The sequence below is a fragment of the Apus apus genome, chromosome 4, assembly GCF_020740795.1.
Source record: "Apus apus isolate bApuApu2 chromosome 4, bApuApu2.pri.cur, whole genome shotgun sequence".
NCBI classification, from domain to species: Eukaryota; Metazoa; Chordata; class Aves; order Apodiformes; family Apodidae; genus Apus; species Apus apus.
Genome location: NC_067285.1, coordinates 105,906,035 through 105,924,389, shown reverse-complemented (window position 1 = coordinate 105,924,389; position 18,355 = coordinate 105,906,035). Strand labels below are relative to the sequence as shown.

The 18,355-nt window shown below is 39.2% G+C and overlaps 1 protein-coding gene across 2 annotated transcripts in view; it reads left to right on the top strand.

Annotated features, from left to right (window-relative positions):
• The window catches only part of FAM193A (family with sequence similarity 193 member A), an 82,413-nt gene that overhangs the window by 49,639 nt on the left and 14,419 nt on the right, over positions 1–18,355 (top strand). Inside the window, exons 8-15 of one of the 2 annotated variants that reach the window (XM_051618707.1) lie at positions 198–342; positions 6,224–6,301; positions 7,781–7,893; positions 8,052–8,294; positions 10,188–10,341; positions 10,443–10,622; positions 14,470–14,721; positions 17,023–17,221. In XM_051618707.1, the coding sequence (XP_051474667.1) occupies positions 198–342; positions 6,224–6,301; positions 7,781–7,893; positions 8,052–8,294; positions 10,188–10,341; positions 10,443–10,622; positions 14,470–14,721; positions 17,023–17,221 (1,364 nt within the window). The remainder of the gene's footprint in view (positions 1–197; positions 343–6,223; positions 6,302–7,780; positions 7,894–8,051; positions 8,295–10,187; positions 10,342–10,442; positions 10,623–14,469; positions 14,722–17,022; positions 17,222–18,355) is intronic. The other variant, XM_051618708.1, reaches the window with a different exon arrangement.

Genomic DNA, 18,355 nt, shown 5'->3' with positions numbered 1-18,355 from the left:
ACAGAACATAGAGAACAAGCAGTTGTTGGATATTTTTGGAAAAATGACTAAAAATACTCAACTTTGGGATACAAGCAGCTGTGTGGTTCTAGGTGTATCAATAACTGCACTGTAACAACACTTTTTTGGCTGGCAGAACTTAGTGTGATTTTTCAGTGAAATGTCTCTTCTATAACAAGTGCTATTTAAACTTCTAGGCTTGGAACAACACATGATTCCTGTAGTGAAGATATGTATAGTACCTTGCTACAAAGGTATCATCAGCTGGAACAGGAAATGGGTCAAGTTGCTGAAGCATGGCTTGAATGCCAGAAAAGAATAGATGATTACGTTGATGAACAGGTAAGGATCATGTAAGCAGTCTTAAGAGTGATTATGTAAGGAGCAGCCCTTGCAAGGCTGTACCTCCAGTGAAGACTTTTAGTATTTTTATCCAGAGCTTTGTGGCAACAAAATCTAACTTTTCTTGTTGATGTTAGTCTTTCAGAATAGAAAAGAACACTAACATACCAGTATATGATAGTGATTGTATAGAAATATCTTCAAATTGCTGAAGCAGATTGTTGTGCAGTTGTTTAGATGTGGTCTTTGAACATTTTTAAATTTACTTTAGCTTGTAAACTACCCATAGCCCAGTAATCTGAAACTTTCTTTTATAGATGTCCCTAGCAAAGGGAAAAAAAACCCCAAGCCCACCCCAGAAAAAAACCTAAGCTGCCAAAATAATAATAGCATTAAATGAAATTCAGAGGAAGAGCTTGCGTTTAAAACCTATTACATGTTGCATGATGACCTTTGTGCAGCTGTCAAAATCAGAACTTTGGAGTGTCACTACATAAATATTTGAGACCTCTCAAGTTATCCTTTTTTAATTAAGTAGATGTTCGACAGCTGATTCTTCTGAGTTTGTGCTAGGTTTCAGAAAAAAAAAAAAAATCACATTGTGCCAACTCCTACATTGTCAAGAGCTTAATTTTTGGGAAGGTAGCAATTTGTTTTGCAAGTGGTTGTTTACGCTGTCCCAAAATTCCTCCTGTGATTTTTGTCATGTGTTCAAATAACTTAATTTTTTTTTAAGAACAACAGCTCAGGATAGGACCTTGAATACTGTTTAATTTGATCTTAAGTATACTAGAATAAAGAGTATGTCTTGACATAAATGAAGATACAGAATTTTGTAGAGCTTGTATTTTGAAGTTTTATGAGCATTAAGAATAAAGAGATCAAATTTGAGATTTAGTAATGCTGTATTACTCCTGTAGATAAAAACCATATTTTGAAGTCTTATAGTACACTGTAAATGTCCTTCAGAAGCTGTTCACTGTGATGAAGTGAACTTTTACCATTAATTTCAGTTCCTTCAAGATGGAGACAGGACATAAAGAATATCTTTTTAGACATTATTCTATATTTGGGGTCTGCAGTTGTGAGCTATCCGTTACAAAGTTATCTCGTGGTCTGTCTGCTTTTGTGCACCTAAATATTTGATGGCAGCTCAGTAAAATTTCATCATCTCACATTTTGTGTTACTAGAAGTAATTTTCCACATGGTGTCAGGGCTGTCTGATATGTCCTCTCCAGTAAGAAAGAGAGCCTAATTCACTTGTCATCATTCACTTATTTTTCCAAAAGATGGAATTTCTGTCGAGTCACATTAATATCAGGCTTATGACTGGTTGATCTGCACCACTTCTAAATCAACTCTTTAAGGATTTTTCTGTATGTCTCTATATCAAGTGGCCATGCAGCCAGCACAAGGATTGTCTTATCTGCTCAGAGAAGCCTGTGTCCTGATACAAACAAAAGACCTGCTCCCATTTGAAGAAATTTAATGCAGTGACTCCCTGTTTCCTAATGACCAAAAAAACCTGCAAGGGGGATTTGTAGGGGAAACAATATTTAAACTTAAACCATGAAATTTTAGAGGAGATACGGATCTTTATACTGGTATTTATAAGTAGAAAAAACATTTTCGTAGTCTTGCCTTAAACACTGCTGTTGTGGTTTAGGCCCAGCCAGCAACTAAGCACCACATGGCTGCTGGTTCACTTTCCCCCTCCCCTGCTGTGGGATGGGGAGTAGAAAATACAACAAAAAGCTCCTGGGTTGAGATAAGGACAGGGAGGACTCACTTGTCTTTGCTGCTCCTTCCTCTTCAGGGGAAGGATTCCTGATGCTCTTCCCCTGGTCCAGCATGGGGTCCCTCCCATGGGAGACAGTCCTCCACAAACTTCTCCTACGTGAGTCCTTTCCACGTGCTGCAGTTCTTCACAAATTGTTCCAGCCTGGGTCCCTTCCAGAGGGTGCAGTCCTTTAGGAACAGACTGCTCCAGCACAGGTTTCCCACAGAGTAACAGCCTTCTTTGGGCATAGCCACCTGCCCTAGCATGAGGTTCTCCATGGGCTGCAGAGCCATATCTGCTCCACCATGCTCCTCCAGAGGCTGCAGAGGAACAGCCTGCCATCTTGTCACAGGCTGCAGGGCAATCTCTGCCCTGATGCACCTCTTCTCTTCTTTCCTCACTGACCTTGGTGTCTGCATGGGTGTTTCTCTCACCTCCCCCTCTTTTCTCCATGGTGCAGAGCTCCTGGCAGTTTCTGCTGCAGAGTGTTTGGCGGTTTCCATTTCCTCCTGTTGACCATGTTAATGGCAGAGGCACATCCACTCTTGCTGTTGGGCTTAGCCTCAGCCAGAGGTAGGTCTGACTTGGAGCTGGGGGAAGCTTCCAGCAGCTTTTCACAGGAGCCACCCCTGTAGCCCTTTCCCTGCTATCAGCCCTGCCTACAGACCCAAACACCCATCCTAACCTGTGGTTTTGGGCTCTTGATCAAAAATACATAATTTGGTATGACGATCTTACCTGAATTTGCAGTGGTATTTTTGTCAACAAAGTAGAAATCAGAAAGTCCAGCTACTATGGAAACTGTGGATTTTAACAGTGAATGCATGTTCATTATTTGCTGCCACTTGCCTAGACAAAATTGTGAGGTTTTATTGCTGGTGTATCAAAGGTGAGAACATGTAGACCACCACAGAGGAGAGAACTTAAGAATGGTCCTCATTTATCTACTGTGGAATATAATAGAGTATCAGCAGAGATAATCTGTGGACCTTCCACTAGGGTATGCTATATTATAGAATCATAGAACTATTCAGGTTGGAAAAGACCCTTGGGTCACCAAGACCAACCATCATCCCTACTCTACAAAGTTCTCCCCTAAACCATATCCACCAGCACCACATCCAAACAACCCTTAAACACATCCAGGGTGACTCAGCCACCTCCCTGGGCAGCCTATTCCAGTGTCTAACCACTCTTTCTGTGAAAATTTTTTTCCTAATGTCCAGTCTCAACCTGCCCTGTTGCAGCTTGAAGCCATTCCCTCTTGTGCTGTCGCTAATGACCTGTGAGAAGAGACCAGCACCAACCTCTCTACAATGACCTTTCAGGTAGTTGTAGAGACTAATGAGGTCTCCCCTCAGCCTCCTGAACACTTGCTATTGGAACACTTGCTATTTTTGGGTGCTGAGAGTTTGTGATACAAGGAATTATTTTTATTGTTTCTAATGAAACAAGCTGGGAAAAGTAGGTGAGATTCACAGATGGAATTTGGGATGCTCAAATTTTTCATATTTCATACAGAGTTTAAAATTTGGAATCAGCAAGTATCCTGGGATGTATTGATGAACATCAGAGTTCTTACAGGTCATCTAGTGGTATGTGTCAGTTCTGACCAGACTGCTCGTTCTGTTTCATGATTAAATCTGTTTCAGAATGGAAAACTACTTGTTCACCTGCCTCTATCACTTTGCCATGTCTTGTTTGATGGGTCTCAAATACTTTTTAGCCTCAATATACAGAGAGGAAGGAAAAGGGTGATAGTAGACCTTTCTTCTCCATTGGGCAGCAGTGGTAGCGTATTCAGTGCAGACCATAGAATCACAGAGGTTGGAAGGGACCTCTGAAGATCATAGAGTCCAACCTCTCTCCTGCAGCAGGAACACCTAGGGCAGATCACACGGGAATGTGTCCAGACGGGTCTTGAAAGTTTCCAGAGAAGGAGACTTCACAACCTCTCTGGGCAGCCTGTCCCAGGGCCCTGTCACCTTCACAGTAAAGAGGTTTTTCTTCATGTTGAGGTGGAACTTCCTGTGTTGCAGCTTGGTGCCGTTTCCCTATGTCCTATCACAGGTCACCACTGAAAAGAGACTGGCCCATTCTTGACATCCACCCTTCAGATATTTCTAGACATTAATAAGGTCCCCTCTTAGTCTTCTCAAGACCTAACAGCCCCAGGTCTCTCAGCCTTTCTTTGTATGACAGATGTTCCACTCCCTTAATCATCCTCATAGCTCTCTGTTGGACTCTTTCCAGTATATCCCTGTCCATCTTGAACTGGACACAATACTCCAGATGTGCAAAAGTGAAGTGTAAATTTTTCCTTCTGATGGCATTTGAATTTATCTCCCTCTTCCTACCAGAGTTCTTGGGTGTGAATCACATGGTTTACGTTGTAGTTGCTTTGCTCTGCTGAAATAAGTATTCACTGGGGAAAATAAGGAGGGGAGAGATGTGATTTCCTATTTATGGAATTAATAACTTAATATACTTGCAGACATGGGGTATTGGAAAGGCTGCACAGTTGGAAGTAGGAAAACTTAAGCTTCAGCCCCTGTTCCCATTCCCCTGTACTCGATGGTACCAACATGTGAGCAGTGCTTTTTTTGTTGACAAGTGTCTGGGCAGGCTTGAGTAGGCAGCTCCCTGTTAATGCACTGGCTGTTCTGAACTTCATGTTTTGGCATTAAAGTCTTCTCTTAAAACAAATAACAAATATAGGTGTCTGTCTCTGGTGAGAACTAAGCTTGGTGGCAGGGCACCTAAACCAGTGAGTATTGCTGTGTTTGTATGTAGCTCAAGGGTGCTCAGAACCTGGTAGTACAGCCAGGATGAAACCTCTGATGGCTACAGATTGTGCAGTACTTCTTAGTGTGTCTAAAAAATGGAACCAGTGATTCAAGAATATTTCATACATGCTATTTTTTTAAAAGACTCACATGCACGATAAACTCGTCTTTTGGTGTTAATATAGCCTCACTGGAGCAAGGGAAATAAAAATCCACAATAGTAATTAGAATTACATGCTGCTGATTGTTTCGAAAATTCATTAGGCAGAACTTTACCACTTAATACTGTTTCAGATCTCCAGCTTAAAAATTGATTTTCACAAGTTAAATAATTATAATAGCCACAATACATTTAATTAATAGTAAGACTTAAAACTTTTGATCAAGTATGAATTTCTGGAGGCATGCTTTTCAAGAAAAAAGAGATTGCTGTTGGTACAATATACTGGACTTTGGCTCACTGCTGTGTCTTCATGAAGCAATTTGTTATGTCTGTAAGGTGTCAGAGTTTTTTTGCAACTGTGAAAATGAAAAGAACTGTAAAAGATAACCTAGATGCTTGTTTTTAGTCACTGATGAACTAGTGCTCTTAAAATGTTGTAAAGTTCAGCAGGGGAGACTTTGTTCCATTTTGCCATGTTAAAGTTCATGGAAGCTTTTGCATTTTGTCAGAGTGAATTTATTTACTAAATGAGGAAAATAGAATTTGTGTACAAAAAGTTACGGGCACTGTGTTCGTTTATGATGATGTGATTCAAGGACAAGTACTTAAAATAATTTTCCAGCTTTAGCTAAATCATGGGCATGAAATACCTTGATGAATAAAAGTGGTAAATAGTGTTAGTTTAGGTCAATAATTATTTTTGTTTACTCTCACCATCTTCTTGACTTTTTATTGGGTGGTTATTTCCACATGTGCTACGTCAGAGTTTGCACTTGAGTTTTTCTTGAGACCTTGCCAAAAGTCCTGTATCTCTAGATTTTTATGGATTTTAATGGATCTCAGATGTTGAGGATTTAATGCCAATCAGATTTTATTGGAAATGCTATGAAAATATTTAAATAAAAGAAATATTAATATAAGGAATTACAGTGGGAAAATCAGACTAAAAATAGTGTAAATGAATATAAAATCTTATGTTTCAGTGACTCAAAATAAATTATTAGCAAATAAAATACACTTCATATTAACTAAGCATGAAAGTACTTTCAAAATAGTATAGACAAGCCATGTTTAATGAAACTGATAGACCAGTTGACCTCAGCTTAGGATTTCTGATTGAATCGATGGGTTTTCCTTAAATTCTCTTTTAGATGGCAATGAAAACCAAACAACGCATGCTAAAGGAAGACTGGGAATTTTTTAAACAGAGGCGTTTCATTGAAGAGCAGGTAGGATTTCCTTTTATTCCATACTAAGTTATACTAATGTTTCATGTATATTTGTAAGATGCAAATATACGAGTGTAGCATATTGTACTAGTTCTATGTGATCCAATTCTGCAAGTCTTAACATTGAATGCCAGGTGTTAAAAATCTGTATACAATAAAAGGGCGATTTTTTAATGCCTAGAGTGGGGTCCAAAACAGCCAATGCATTGAGCATGGAGCTGCCTTGATGTACCTGATAGGGAATATTACATTAAAGAGTTTAGCAAATTCCCTTGCATGTGCAGAGGTGGGGAGGGTGAGCCATGGTAGCAGGGCAGATGATTGCATCTGTTAGTACTCTGGAATGGCTCCTACACCTGTTTTGTGTGGAAAAGGCTGAGCAGAACTATCTGCTTTTTTTAAGCTGTGGTGATAGACGGGCCAGTAGAAGGAAAGCTTATTATAGAACTATCTGCTGTTTCAGACACAGTACTCTCTCCTGTAGGCTAGAATTCTTCAAGTATGTATCACGTTTTCCATCAGACTACTGTGTGACTCAGCCAGAGTCAAGACTGCATGGGCAACCTCCCCATTCTGCATCACTGTGCAGAAAGAAATACTAGTCACAAGCCAGAGAAAGAGAGAGTATGACAGTACATTTTAATAAACTTAAGCTTAAATTGGCAGTGTCTCAAAGCAGTCATCAGTAAGTACTTTTTCCTATAAGCCTGTGTTAACCATGTCTTGAAAACATCTGGTATATCAGGGCTCCTCAGAGGACTTGAAGAAGAATCCTCTTTTTCCTTGATCCTTATTGGGCTTAAGTGAGCTGTAAGCCCATGGCTGCTTAGGTAAGGATCAGGTCTGGGCATCTACAGAAGTGGAAGCTTAGGCACATCCTTGTTTAACCTAAGGTTTGTAGGTATCTAATGAAATTAGGTGCTTTCAGGATTAGGCCCCTGCCAGGTGGAGGTTATTTGGATTGTATTTTTTCACTAATGCAGTCAAGTCCCATTTTGGACAGCTACTTCATTCCTTGAATCTGTCCCATTGTGGCTGCAGAATTAGTCCAAACTTTTTTGCACACTAAGGGTGAGTTTGTGTTCTGTCTCCATTTGTCAGCAATGTCCTTTTGGGCATACCATGAGACAAGGCAAGAGCTGCTCAAGTTCAGAGCATGTCAGCAGAAATACCATGCAAGATGCACATACAAAGGAGTCAAGGAGATGGATTTGGCCACTTTACTATTTCATTGTAGAAACATACTTTCTTTGAAGTTTCAGTGTAAAATGTTTATTACTTGTAACTTTGAACTTCTTTCTTTTTTTTCACTCATGATCAAGAAAACACTTCATGAAATTATTTCAAATTGTTCTGCTTTTAAAATATGTTGCCCGGCGAGCCCTTTTTGATTATGTAATCTGTTAATCATGATGTGCCATTGAATTGTTAATGGAAAGACTTGCACTACTAAAACATTGCCTTCATAATTTACTTCAGCTTAATAACAAGAAAGCACTAGCTGGGGAGAACAACTTCACAGACACAATGAGACACATGCTGTCATCACGTTTGAGCATGCCTGACTGTCCCAACTGTAATTATAGAAGAAGGTGAGCTGATGTTTTTTATTTAAAAAAATCATAATAAATCTGTTAATTTCTTGTTGGAGGAAAGAGGAAAAACTTTATTGGAATGAAGAGTGTGGTTACTTTAAAAGAATGCTACTTAAACAAGGTCATAAAAATCTGTAATCTTAATTCTTGAACAGATGTACTTGTGATGACTGCAGCCTTTCACACATTTTAACGTGTGGCATCATGGATTCTCCTATAACGGATGATATCCACATTAACCAGTTACCACTACAGATTGATTCTGCTCCGGATTATCTATCTGAGATCCGCCCACCCAGTATGTCTTCAGCAAGTTCAGGATCAGGTTCCAGCTCACCTATTACAATTCAGCAGCATCCCAGACTGATCCTTGCAGATAATGGTTCTGCACCAACTTTGTAAGTTCTTTTATCTGTTTTCAAGTTTGGTAGCATATTGAACTGAAGCAGACAAAGTTGCATTGGCTGACTGTCATTACATAATGCTAGTTTTGCCTGTTTAAATATTATTTAACATAATATTATAGAATATTATAACATACTATTATTTAATGATAGTATTGTATTCAGCAGACCACAACTCCAGTGCTATACATTATGCAAGCATAAACAGACAAACAAAAAAATCTGTGAAGTTCTTAAAAATTACTGAAGGTGCTAACAGTATTACTAGAAGTGTGTGTAGTGTGTACTTGCCTGCTTTGAAATTATAAGGACATCAGATACTGATCTACTTTAGAGCATCATTTTAAACTATCACTGAAAATGTGATAGTTACACTAAGCAACGGAATTAGTGATCTTTTATTTGAGGGATGGTCATTTCATATGAATCAGTTAGTTACAAAAAAAGCCTTTAGTATGAGGCTTTTGGAATCACTGAAGTTTTAACTCAAGTCTGGCATAAAAAATTATTGTCCCTATAAGAAGTATCTGCTCCTCTCTTTTATTCAATCGCAATGACCATCAGATTTGAGACACTAGTCTAATTGTAGGCTTCTGCCCCTTCCATAATTCTGGAGGGTTAAAACTGCTTGATAGGATGGCTTCTATACATCATTAGGGTACAACAGACCAGCAGTTCCCTCTGTCGTGTAATCTGCCAAACGAATACTTAAAAAACTCCACTTCAGTACTTGTGGGAACACTAGCAAAATACCTGTTGTCAGTACAGTCAATGGAATTGGTATTAACGTCCTGTGTTGATGTGGTGTTATGAACAAGAACAGTGCAGATGTGTGGGGTGTTCCTGATGAATAGCACTTCACTCAGATTAATTTCCTTTAAACATTTACATTTACATCTACTACCATCAGTGGTTTAACCTTCCACATCAAGACTTGAGTTTCTGAACTCATTTGGGGAGCACTTGAAGACAGATTATGTGGCAGTATGTTTAGCTGCATTTTTTTAGCTTTTTAATATATTTTAGTTTTTAGTTTAGCTAGGGAAATACTACTGCTCCTTGGGGAAGAGCCATTTTACATCTCATATCTGCTGTGTTTTATTTTCTTGTTGCACATTTGAAATATGCCTAATGATGCCATCATGTAATTAAATTTTGGCGCAGTATCTTATGAAAGGCAAAAAGATAAAGTGCACACTTTAAGAGCTCTTTTAAGAGCTCTGGATTGCTGTAGAAACATGAACCAACCAATCTTTGCCATGCTTCCCTGGAGCGGATAATTAAACATTCATGTTCTTCTACTAGCTGTCTGTATGGAAAAAAATATCCATTAAGTATTTTAGGGCAGATTCTGAAAAGCATGTAGATGTGAGGTTGTCTAGAAATGAATTGCTATTGAGAAATTAGAGTTACTGTGATGTTCTCAGTGTACCCTACATACTGTTAGTGGCTTGACATTTAGCGTATGGAAAAGCTCAAATTTGTAATGTACTTTTTTCCACTTCACACCTGTGAAGAAAATAATTGGCATAAGGCTTTTTTGTTTTTTTTTCATCAAATTAAAGGTCATCCATATCCTGACATTATTACTTTGATGGAAAATAATTATTTGATCAGAAAAATGTGGTGGGAAAATATTTTACACAGAAATAGTAAAGAAACTGATTTTTTATCCAGTCTGTCATTCAGGCATGCAACCACTGTTTTCAGTAGGATTATATGGCAAGTTGCTTGTTTTAACTTCCTTGAAAAAATAAGGTAAATGACTTGGAAGACAATCTTTTGACTCCTAGTTGGAACAATTGATGCCCTCAACTTCATTTCATTTTGGCATTCTACCTGAGGTTACTGAGCACTGTGGTTTATCTAAGCCTCTCTTCTCCTCAGTGGTAGTGATGATGAAGATGTTGCACCATTATCAGCAAAATTTGCTGATATCTACCCACTGAATAACTACGATGATGCAGAGGTGGTAGCCAACATGAATGGAATTCACAGTGAGCTAAATGGCGGAGGTGAAAACATGGCACTGAAAGATGAGGTACAGTATTTACAGTGTCTTGGCTTTTTGTGGCACTTGGATGTGCTCGCTGGAGAAAGGCCTGTCTGTCACCCCTGTGTTAATGAGTTGATGTTGTCCAGTCTCCTCAGGTGAGCAGTACTAGCAGCAGTTCCTCAGAAGCAGATGATGAAGAAGCAGATGGGGAGAGCAGTGGTGAACCACCAGGGACTCAAAAGGAAGAAATGTCTGTAGGAAAAAGGACTTTAAGGAAAGATGAAGCAAAAATCGATAGTCCACCACCTTCTTATCCCAGTCAGCAGGTATAGTAGTCTAAAAGAAACCCTTTTAGTAAATAAACTTTTGAATTGTGGCTGCTTGAATGACCATACATTTACATCTTCAATTATATATTTAACTTTTAATGTATTTTTATCAGTAGATGAGTATGATACCTAAAATATTTCTCAGCTGATTGTATATCATCATAGCTAATATCTTCCTATAGTCAAAACCTAATGTGTGTTAGTTACATAGAAAATAGCTTCAGTAAAAGGGGAGAAAAAGTTTATTCCTACCTGTATGAATGAGAAACAGAAAATCAGAAGCATTTCTTTTTGAAAGAGTGGGTTAGAGGCCACTTAGCCAAACTGGACATCCCTAAATCCATGGGCCCTGATGGGATACATCCAGGAGTTGTGAGAGATCTGGGAGATGTTACTGCTGGCTAATCTCCATCATCTTTGAGAGGTCATGGAGAACAGGAGAGGTGCCTGAAGACTGGAGGAAGACCAATGTCACTCCAGTCTTCCAAAATGGCAAGAAGAAGGATCCAGGGAAGTATTGACCGGTTAGTCTCACCTCTGTCCCTGGTAAGGGGTTGGAAAAAATTGTTCTGGATGTCATCTCAAAATATGTGGAAGCAAAGAAAGTCATTGGGAGAGGTCAGCATGGATTCACCAAGGGTAAATCACACTTGACCAATCTGATTACCTTCTATGATGTGGTAACTGGCTGGCTAGGTGAGGGGAGAGCAGTAGGATGTTATTTCAGCAAGGCTTTTGACATTGTATCCCATAACATCTTCATTAGGAAACTCAGAAAATGTGGTCTAGATGAGTGGACAGTGAGGTGGTTTGAGAGCTGACTGTAACAGAACTCAAGAGGGTTGTGATCAGTGGAGCAGGGTCGAGTTGGAGGCCTGTAGCCAGTGATGTCCCCTGGGGACCAGTACTTGGTTCAGTCTAGTTCAACATATTCATCAATGACCTGGATGAGGGGACAGAGTGTATCCTCAGCAAGTTCACTGATGACATCAAACTGAGAGGGGTGGCTGACACTCCAGAGGGCTGTGCTGCCATCCAGCATGACCTGGACAGGCTGGAAAGCTGGGCATCATGAGTTTTAACAAGGGCAAGTTTTAACTCCCCTGCACTTGAGGAGGAAGAATGCCATGCATCAGTATAGGTTAGGGGTGGACCTGCTGGAAATCAATTCTGAGGAGAAGGATCTGGGAGTCCTAGTAGATAGTAAATTGTCCATGAGCCAACAATGTGTCCTTGGGGCCAAGAAGACAATGAAATCCTGGGCTGCATAAGAAAGAGTGTGGCCAGTAGGTCGAGAGAGGTCGTTCTCTTCCCCCTGGTGAGGCCACATCTGGAGAACTGCATCCAGTTCTGCACTCCCCAGTTCTAGAGAGACAGGGAACTACTAAAAAGAGTCCAGTGGAGGGTAACAAAGATGACTGGGGGATTGGAGCATCTCCCTTATGAGGAAAGGCTGAGAGAGCTGGGACTCCTTAGTCTGGAGGAGAGAAGGCTAAGAGGACACCTTATTAATGCCTACAAGTATCTAAACCGTGGGTGCAAGGAGGATAGAACCACACTTTTTTCATAGTTCCCAGTGACAGGATGAGGGACAATGGGCACAAGCTGGAACATGGGAAGTTCCATTTAAACATGAGTAAAAACTTCTTTACAGTGAAGGTGACAAAGCACTGGGACAGGCTCCCCAGGGAGGTTGTGGAGTCACCTTCTCTGGAGATATTCAAGACCTGCCTGGATACAGTCCTGAGTAATGTAATCCTGCTTTAGCAGGGGAGTTGGACTGGATGATCTCTAGAGGTCCCTTCCAACTCTGACAGTTCTGTGATTTTGTGTGAAAGTTTGAGCTTTGTCTTTGTTAAATGTTATTTGAAATTAATTATGGGGAGAAAGGGAAAATGATGAAAGTACTAAGTTAACAGGCACTTCTCAATATTACATCTGAGGACTAACTTTCCCAATTGAAACCTTGTGTAGTTAAATCCACTGCATGATTAATGGCATGGGTCTTGGGGTAATTGATGATTTTTAAATGGTTTTAATAGTTTAGGATTATTAAGCTCTTTATTGTAAACCACCCAGCAAATGAAGCCTAGAGTATCTTCTGTTCTGTTTGGTGTAGCAGCTAAGCACCAAAGCATGTCATGGACTTGTCTTTGCAAGAGTGTGGCTTTTAGTCTGAGTTACCCTGCAGCTACAGGATGGGCTCACTGCTCTGAGAGAGAACTGACCAGTTGCTTTAACTGCTTATTGTACCAAAGAATCCACAATGGAGGGGGTGCCTTTGAGAGCTTAGCCAACAGTCAGGGGGGAACTCCCATTAGATGGTCCCCTGTGGTTGATATTTATAAAGTCTTGCACTGGAAGTATTTTCTTCTGTGTTAGGAGTATTAAGCTATTTTTCTTTCACCAAGGCGTTGAGGTTTTTTTCTGTGTATGACTGACATAGTGGCTGAGACCTCTGACAAACTAGTTTGAAATTGCTGAACAGATTCAGTATTTTTGGAAAATCAAATGAGATTGTTAGTCTACTTGCTTTAGGGAAGCAAAGTAAAATGCAGGATAAAAAGGCGCTTTTAATCTTCTCTATTTTGTTTTCTTTGAGGAAAAAGAGTTTTCTCAGAATGCTTCTGAAGAACTCTTAATGACTTTTCTTTTTAGTCTGATTTTCTGGTCAGAGCTGAGCATCAACCTTGTAACAACATTAAAGTGATTGATTTCACTGGTACATGTCACGTGCATTTGAGATTTTTTGGCATCATCTGTTGGGATTGCTCTTTTACGTGGTATCTTTACTTCTCTTTGGATTCCTTTTCATTCTCAGTAGCCAAAGGTTGGTCAGAATTGAATATTGAATTTTGAATTTCACAGTGCTGTTTGATGTCTTTTATCTATTTTAATTTCTTAGTAGATTACTATTGGTTTCTTGATAATACTGTTTTTTAATGAGAAATTATTTTTTTCCTCTCTATACACCTAATTAATTAAATCATTTTACTTGGTGGTTTATTAAATCCTTTGTTGTTAAAATATACTTTGTGTCAAAGGCTGTAGTGTTTTAAAGTGATAAGTTATTTGTTTCTGAGAGGAAGGTATATTGACAAATACCACCTGTCAATTATTTACTAGAAGGCTAAGTTAGCTAATACTGTTTGTTGGAAAAATGTGTACTGCCACACTGCTGGGGAAAATAGCAATTGAGAAGTGTTCCTGCAGTTGATTCTGGTGATAATATCTTCTAGGGAGTGTCAGATGGCAGTGGCAGGAAGAAGTACTGAGCTGAGAGAGGAAAATGTAGCTGCTCTTTCCTGGGCTGTGCTTCTTCTGAAGTCTTGACTCCTGTACAGGCAAAAGAGACTAATGATACCTTAAGATCAGTAAAAGAATCTAATAAGGCATGGAATTCTTATGGTTGATGCAATCATGATTTTTTTTCTGAGAAATGTCTGCTTCACACAATCACAGGATAGCTGAGTTTGGAAGGGGTATCTGCAGATAGTCTAGTCCAGCTTTCCTGCTCCAAGCAAAGTCATCTAGGGAAGGTTGCTCAGTACTGTGTCTAGTTGGGTTTTGAGTATCCTTTGTTGTCATTGGTAGTAGACATTAAATATCTGTATAGTATATAATGCTGTCAAATTTTAGGGCATTCTTTTCTTCTAAAATGAAGATCCTTCACTAGTGCTTTTACTTAATTACAAGGTTCTTCCGTTGGTATTAGACAAAAGAATTATGTAGATGGTTTGAAAATATTAATGATTACTACGAAAAAAGGCTGGGGAAAATAGCTGATTTTCGTTGTCTGTCCAGTAGATTGAAAATTATTTGTTTTAATTTTATTTGTTTATAGGGTGATCAAGGCCCAAATGCTTGTGAATGTCATGTTTGCAAACAAGAAGCCTCTGGTCTAACAGCCTCTGCACTTGCAACTGGACGCTTGCCTGCTGGTCACCAGTTTATGAATCCTGAAAAACCTGCACATCCTGCACTTCATCTTTATCCTCACATCCATGGACATATACCATTGCATACAATTCCTCATCTGCCTCGTCCACTTATCCATCCCACTTTGTACACAGCTTCTCCGTTTACACATAATAAGGTAAGCCTAACAAAATAGATGGATGCATCCTGATCCCAGGAAAAATACTCTACACCTATGTAAAGCAGCATGACTGAGTATTATTGGAACCATGAAAGTTGCTTTAAATTGTGATCTGTTTATAGTAATCTTTTTGGAAAGAGTAGTGAGGGGTAGGGAATAGATTCAGAACTGGTGGAAGGTTCATACAGCAGGGGTAAGGGCAGCTTTTGTCAGGAAGACTGATCCTTTCCTTACTGTGATTGGAAAGAATGTGGAGTCCAGTGAGTCTTCAGTAGTGGAAACAGTAGTGGGGCCTTAGTCAGTGTGATTGGACCAATTAAGGCTTCATTCCCTATATATTGAAGGTCAAAATTTAATATTTCATTTTGGCAATAATAGCCTGAATTTTCTAGTTCAAAATATTACTGATTGATATATTTTTTTTGCAACAATTGAGGCATCGGAGGCTGGTTTTAAGTGTTTTTGTGGTTTGAGAGAACTTGCTTTTACAGGTTCTGCAAAATTCTTTTAACCAAAAACTTGTAAGTAATAAATAAAAGAAAGAAGTAGAACAAGGATTGGGACCAGGTGACTGCTTTTTAGAAGTATGAGTCAAAAGCAAGACTTACTCTTAATGTGGTGTTGTGTCACGTAGTATTTAAATCAGTGGAACTGTGGGTGCTGCTGAAAGGGGGAAGCCTTTGTCATTAGGTATATATTCCTGTCATCTCCCTTTCATCTGGCCCTGTGATCCTGTGACTGCAGAGAGAGTAATTAGTTCATTGAGATGACTATTACTTACTGTCCATCCACTTCCCTTTTTCCTGGTTATTGATGTCCATTCCTTATGTTCATCGCAGTGTGCCAGTTCCTTAACTGCAGTGTACGGGCCTGCCATTTCTCAACAGCCCTCTGCTGTTCTTCTGAAAGCCCTAATGGTTACACCCCACCTTCTGCCATCCTTCATGAGCTCTTTTCACGTCCCTTATGGCAGTCTGCTGCAGCTCCCCTCTCTGATCTCCGCTGTCTTTCCTTTCAGAAGACCTTTGTGTAGTGGAACATCTGCAGTGCGCTGTCAAGGCTGCACAAGGAGCCCCACGCAGAGTAGGCAGCTGGCAGCACTGTGTGGCTTTGTAATGCAGGCCAGACCTATTAGCTCTGAACCAACTGGGATCCGTGTATTTATGTTATGCTGGAGCTAGAAAGACATAGGTGGAAGCTGAAGCTTTAGGGAGGTTTCACCTTTGAAGAACCAGCTGAACTCAGCAGAGCTGGTAGTGAATGAGCTGATGTGTCCTGCTGGATCAGGCTTGGTTCATCATGGGTAGGCTGTGCTACCCTCTGAAGTGTTCCCTTCTACCCATGTGTAGAAGTTTTCTTTTATGCGGGATATTCCAGCACCTCACACCTTCATCATTAGTCAGATGGTGAAAATTCTTCTGGATAGAAAAAGGAGACTGGGTATATAAGTAGTTTGCTTGGCCATGAACGTTTAGACTTTCATGTTAGAAATGTCATTGGACTCAGCTGATCTACAAACTCACTTTTCCTTGGCTTTTTTAAAGGTAACAGTAATTGAAATATAAAATGCATTGCACAGGTCTCTGGGAGAAAGTTACATTTTAGAACGTGAATAAGCAATTTTAGCTAGAAGGAATGGGATGAGCCAGAACAACTTGCTTCTCAAAAAAAGGAAAAAAAGCTTATGTTTTTTTTTTTTTTTTTTTCCCAGTTGCTTCTTAGAATAAAAGGATGTATTTCTTGTCTGTTAAGTTTCAAGTCAGGAACCTGTTAATACTTGGAGATGGAAAAAGCAGAATATAATCAACTTTAAAATTGTTTTCAAATATTAGGTGTTTTATTTCTTTTTCTATGGTGCTTATTTTCAATCTTGAAGTGTTTTTAATCCCTTTACCACAATAGTCTTATGTGATAATGATTGTCATGTTGCAGAGGATTGATTTTGGGAGCTTGGGCTTTGAAAGGTAATAATTTCTAGCAAATTCTATGTTGATACAAATACAATTCATATAATATATTTTAACCCGAGTATTTTTCAGGAACACTTTTCTGTATTAATCAGTTAGCTGAACCTAAAAGCAATGTTTGTGGTTATAAAATATATACATACAATCTGTGTAGTATATTATCTAAATTAAAAATCAACAAATCAGTCTTTTTACCATTCTGGGAAATATTGTTTGTTATGCTTTTTATAATGGCTTTCACAATTGAAACACTATGATCTGAATATTGCTGTTGGAGTGACTGTGTAAGCAAACAGAATATTAATAAGGGAAATACTCTTTATTTTTGTAGGCATTACCACCAGCTCCAGTTCAGAATCATACAAACAAGCATCAAGTATTCAATGCATCTCTCCAAGATCATATTTATCCAAGCTGTTTTGGTAACACTCCAGATTGGAATAGCTCTAAATTTATAAGTCTTTGGGGATCAGAGATGATGAATGACAAGAACTGGAATCCTGCTACTTTTTTGCCTGATACAATTCCTGGTGAGGGTTTGTTACTACTTCACACTGACTAGATAAAAGCCTTATGTTTTGAAATGTAGTGTGACACTTTTTTCCAGGCATGGTAGGTTTCATCATCATGGTTTTGTAAGGCTGGATTCTGGCAGAGGTTTTCTGCTGTTTCTACTCCAGTAGGGCTGGCAATTGAAAAATAAATTATGTACTGGGGAGAGGATGCTAAAAGCAAAAGAAGAGCATGCTATTTTCCATCTATGGCCACTGAAGAGGTGCTTTTGTCTTCAGAAGTTTAGTCTTGCAAAGAAATGGGAATTGATGGGAAAGAAATGTTTGGTTTTCTGCCACAGAGGCCTGCTCTTTTTCTGGGAGGTTGTAAGAGGATGGGTTATGTGGTTCTGCATTCTACTTGTCATGTGCAGAGATAACTGCATTGTCCTTTGAAAAGACAGACATAAAGCAAGCGAAAGATTAATTTAAGCCAGGAAGCCTTTGGAAATACTAAGGGTTAAAGTTTAAAAGGATAGAAGGGAAATAACATATATAGATATATAGCTTTCCATTCCCATGATTGTGAATATTAAAATGCCATTTTTATTTTGTTGGTCTGGTATGTAGAAGGCATTAAAAACCTTCAGAAAACTTCCCTAATAGCATAGCTCATCCATTTATAAATGTAGTTATGAGTAGCTGTTCAAACAGAAGGTTACTGGCAGGCTTGTGTGGAAGGTCTGTCACAAAGGGGTTACTGTAGTTAGCTGGAATTGCCAAGTAAAGATAAGATGTATGATCTTATACTGATAGAAGGCGATGTTGTTCCTGCTTATTGTTGCGTGGCTAACCTGGACTTCAGATAGTGAAGCTTCTGTACTGGCCATGTGAATTTATTCCTCTGGCAGGAGGGTTGGACTTGATGATCTTTGGAGGTCCTTTCCAACCCCCAACATTCTGTGATTCTGTGATGCCCAGTTCTGAACTACAAGTTGGTAAAGTTACCTGTAACATCTTTGCCACTTGTTAACACACATTTAGTAATGTTCTTAAATTTTAATGTTGAGGTTTGTGACTTCTGCTCTGAGACTTCTTAGCACTTTTTTTTAATAGCTACGTTATTTGAGAGGGAAAGGAGGATCACTTCACTAATCCTACCAGGCCAACACT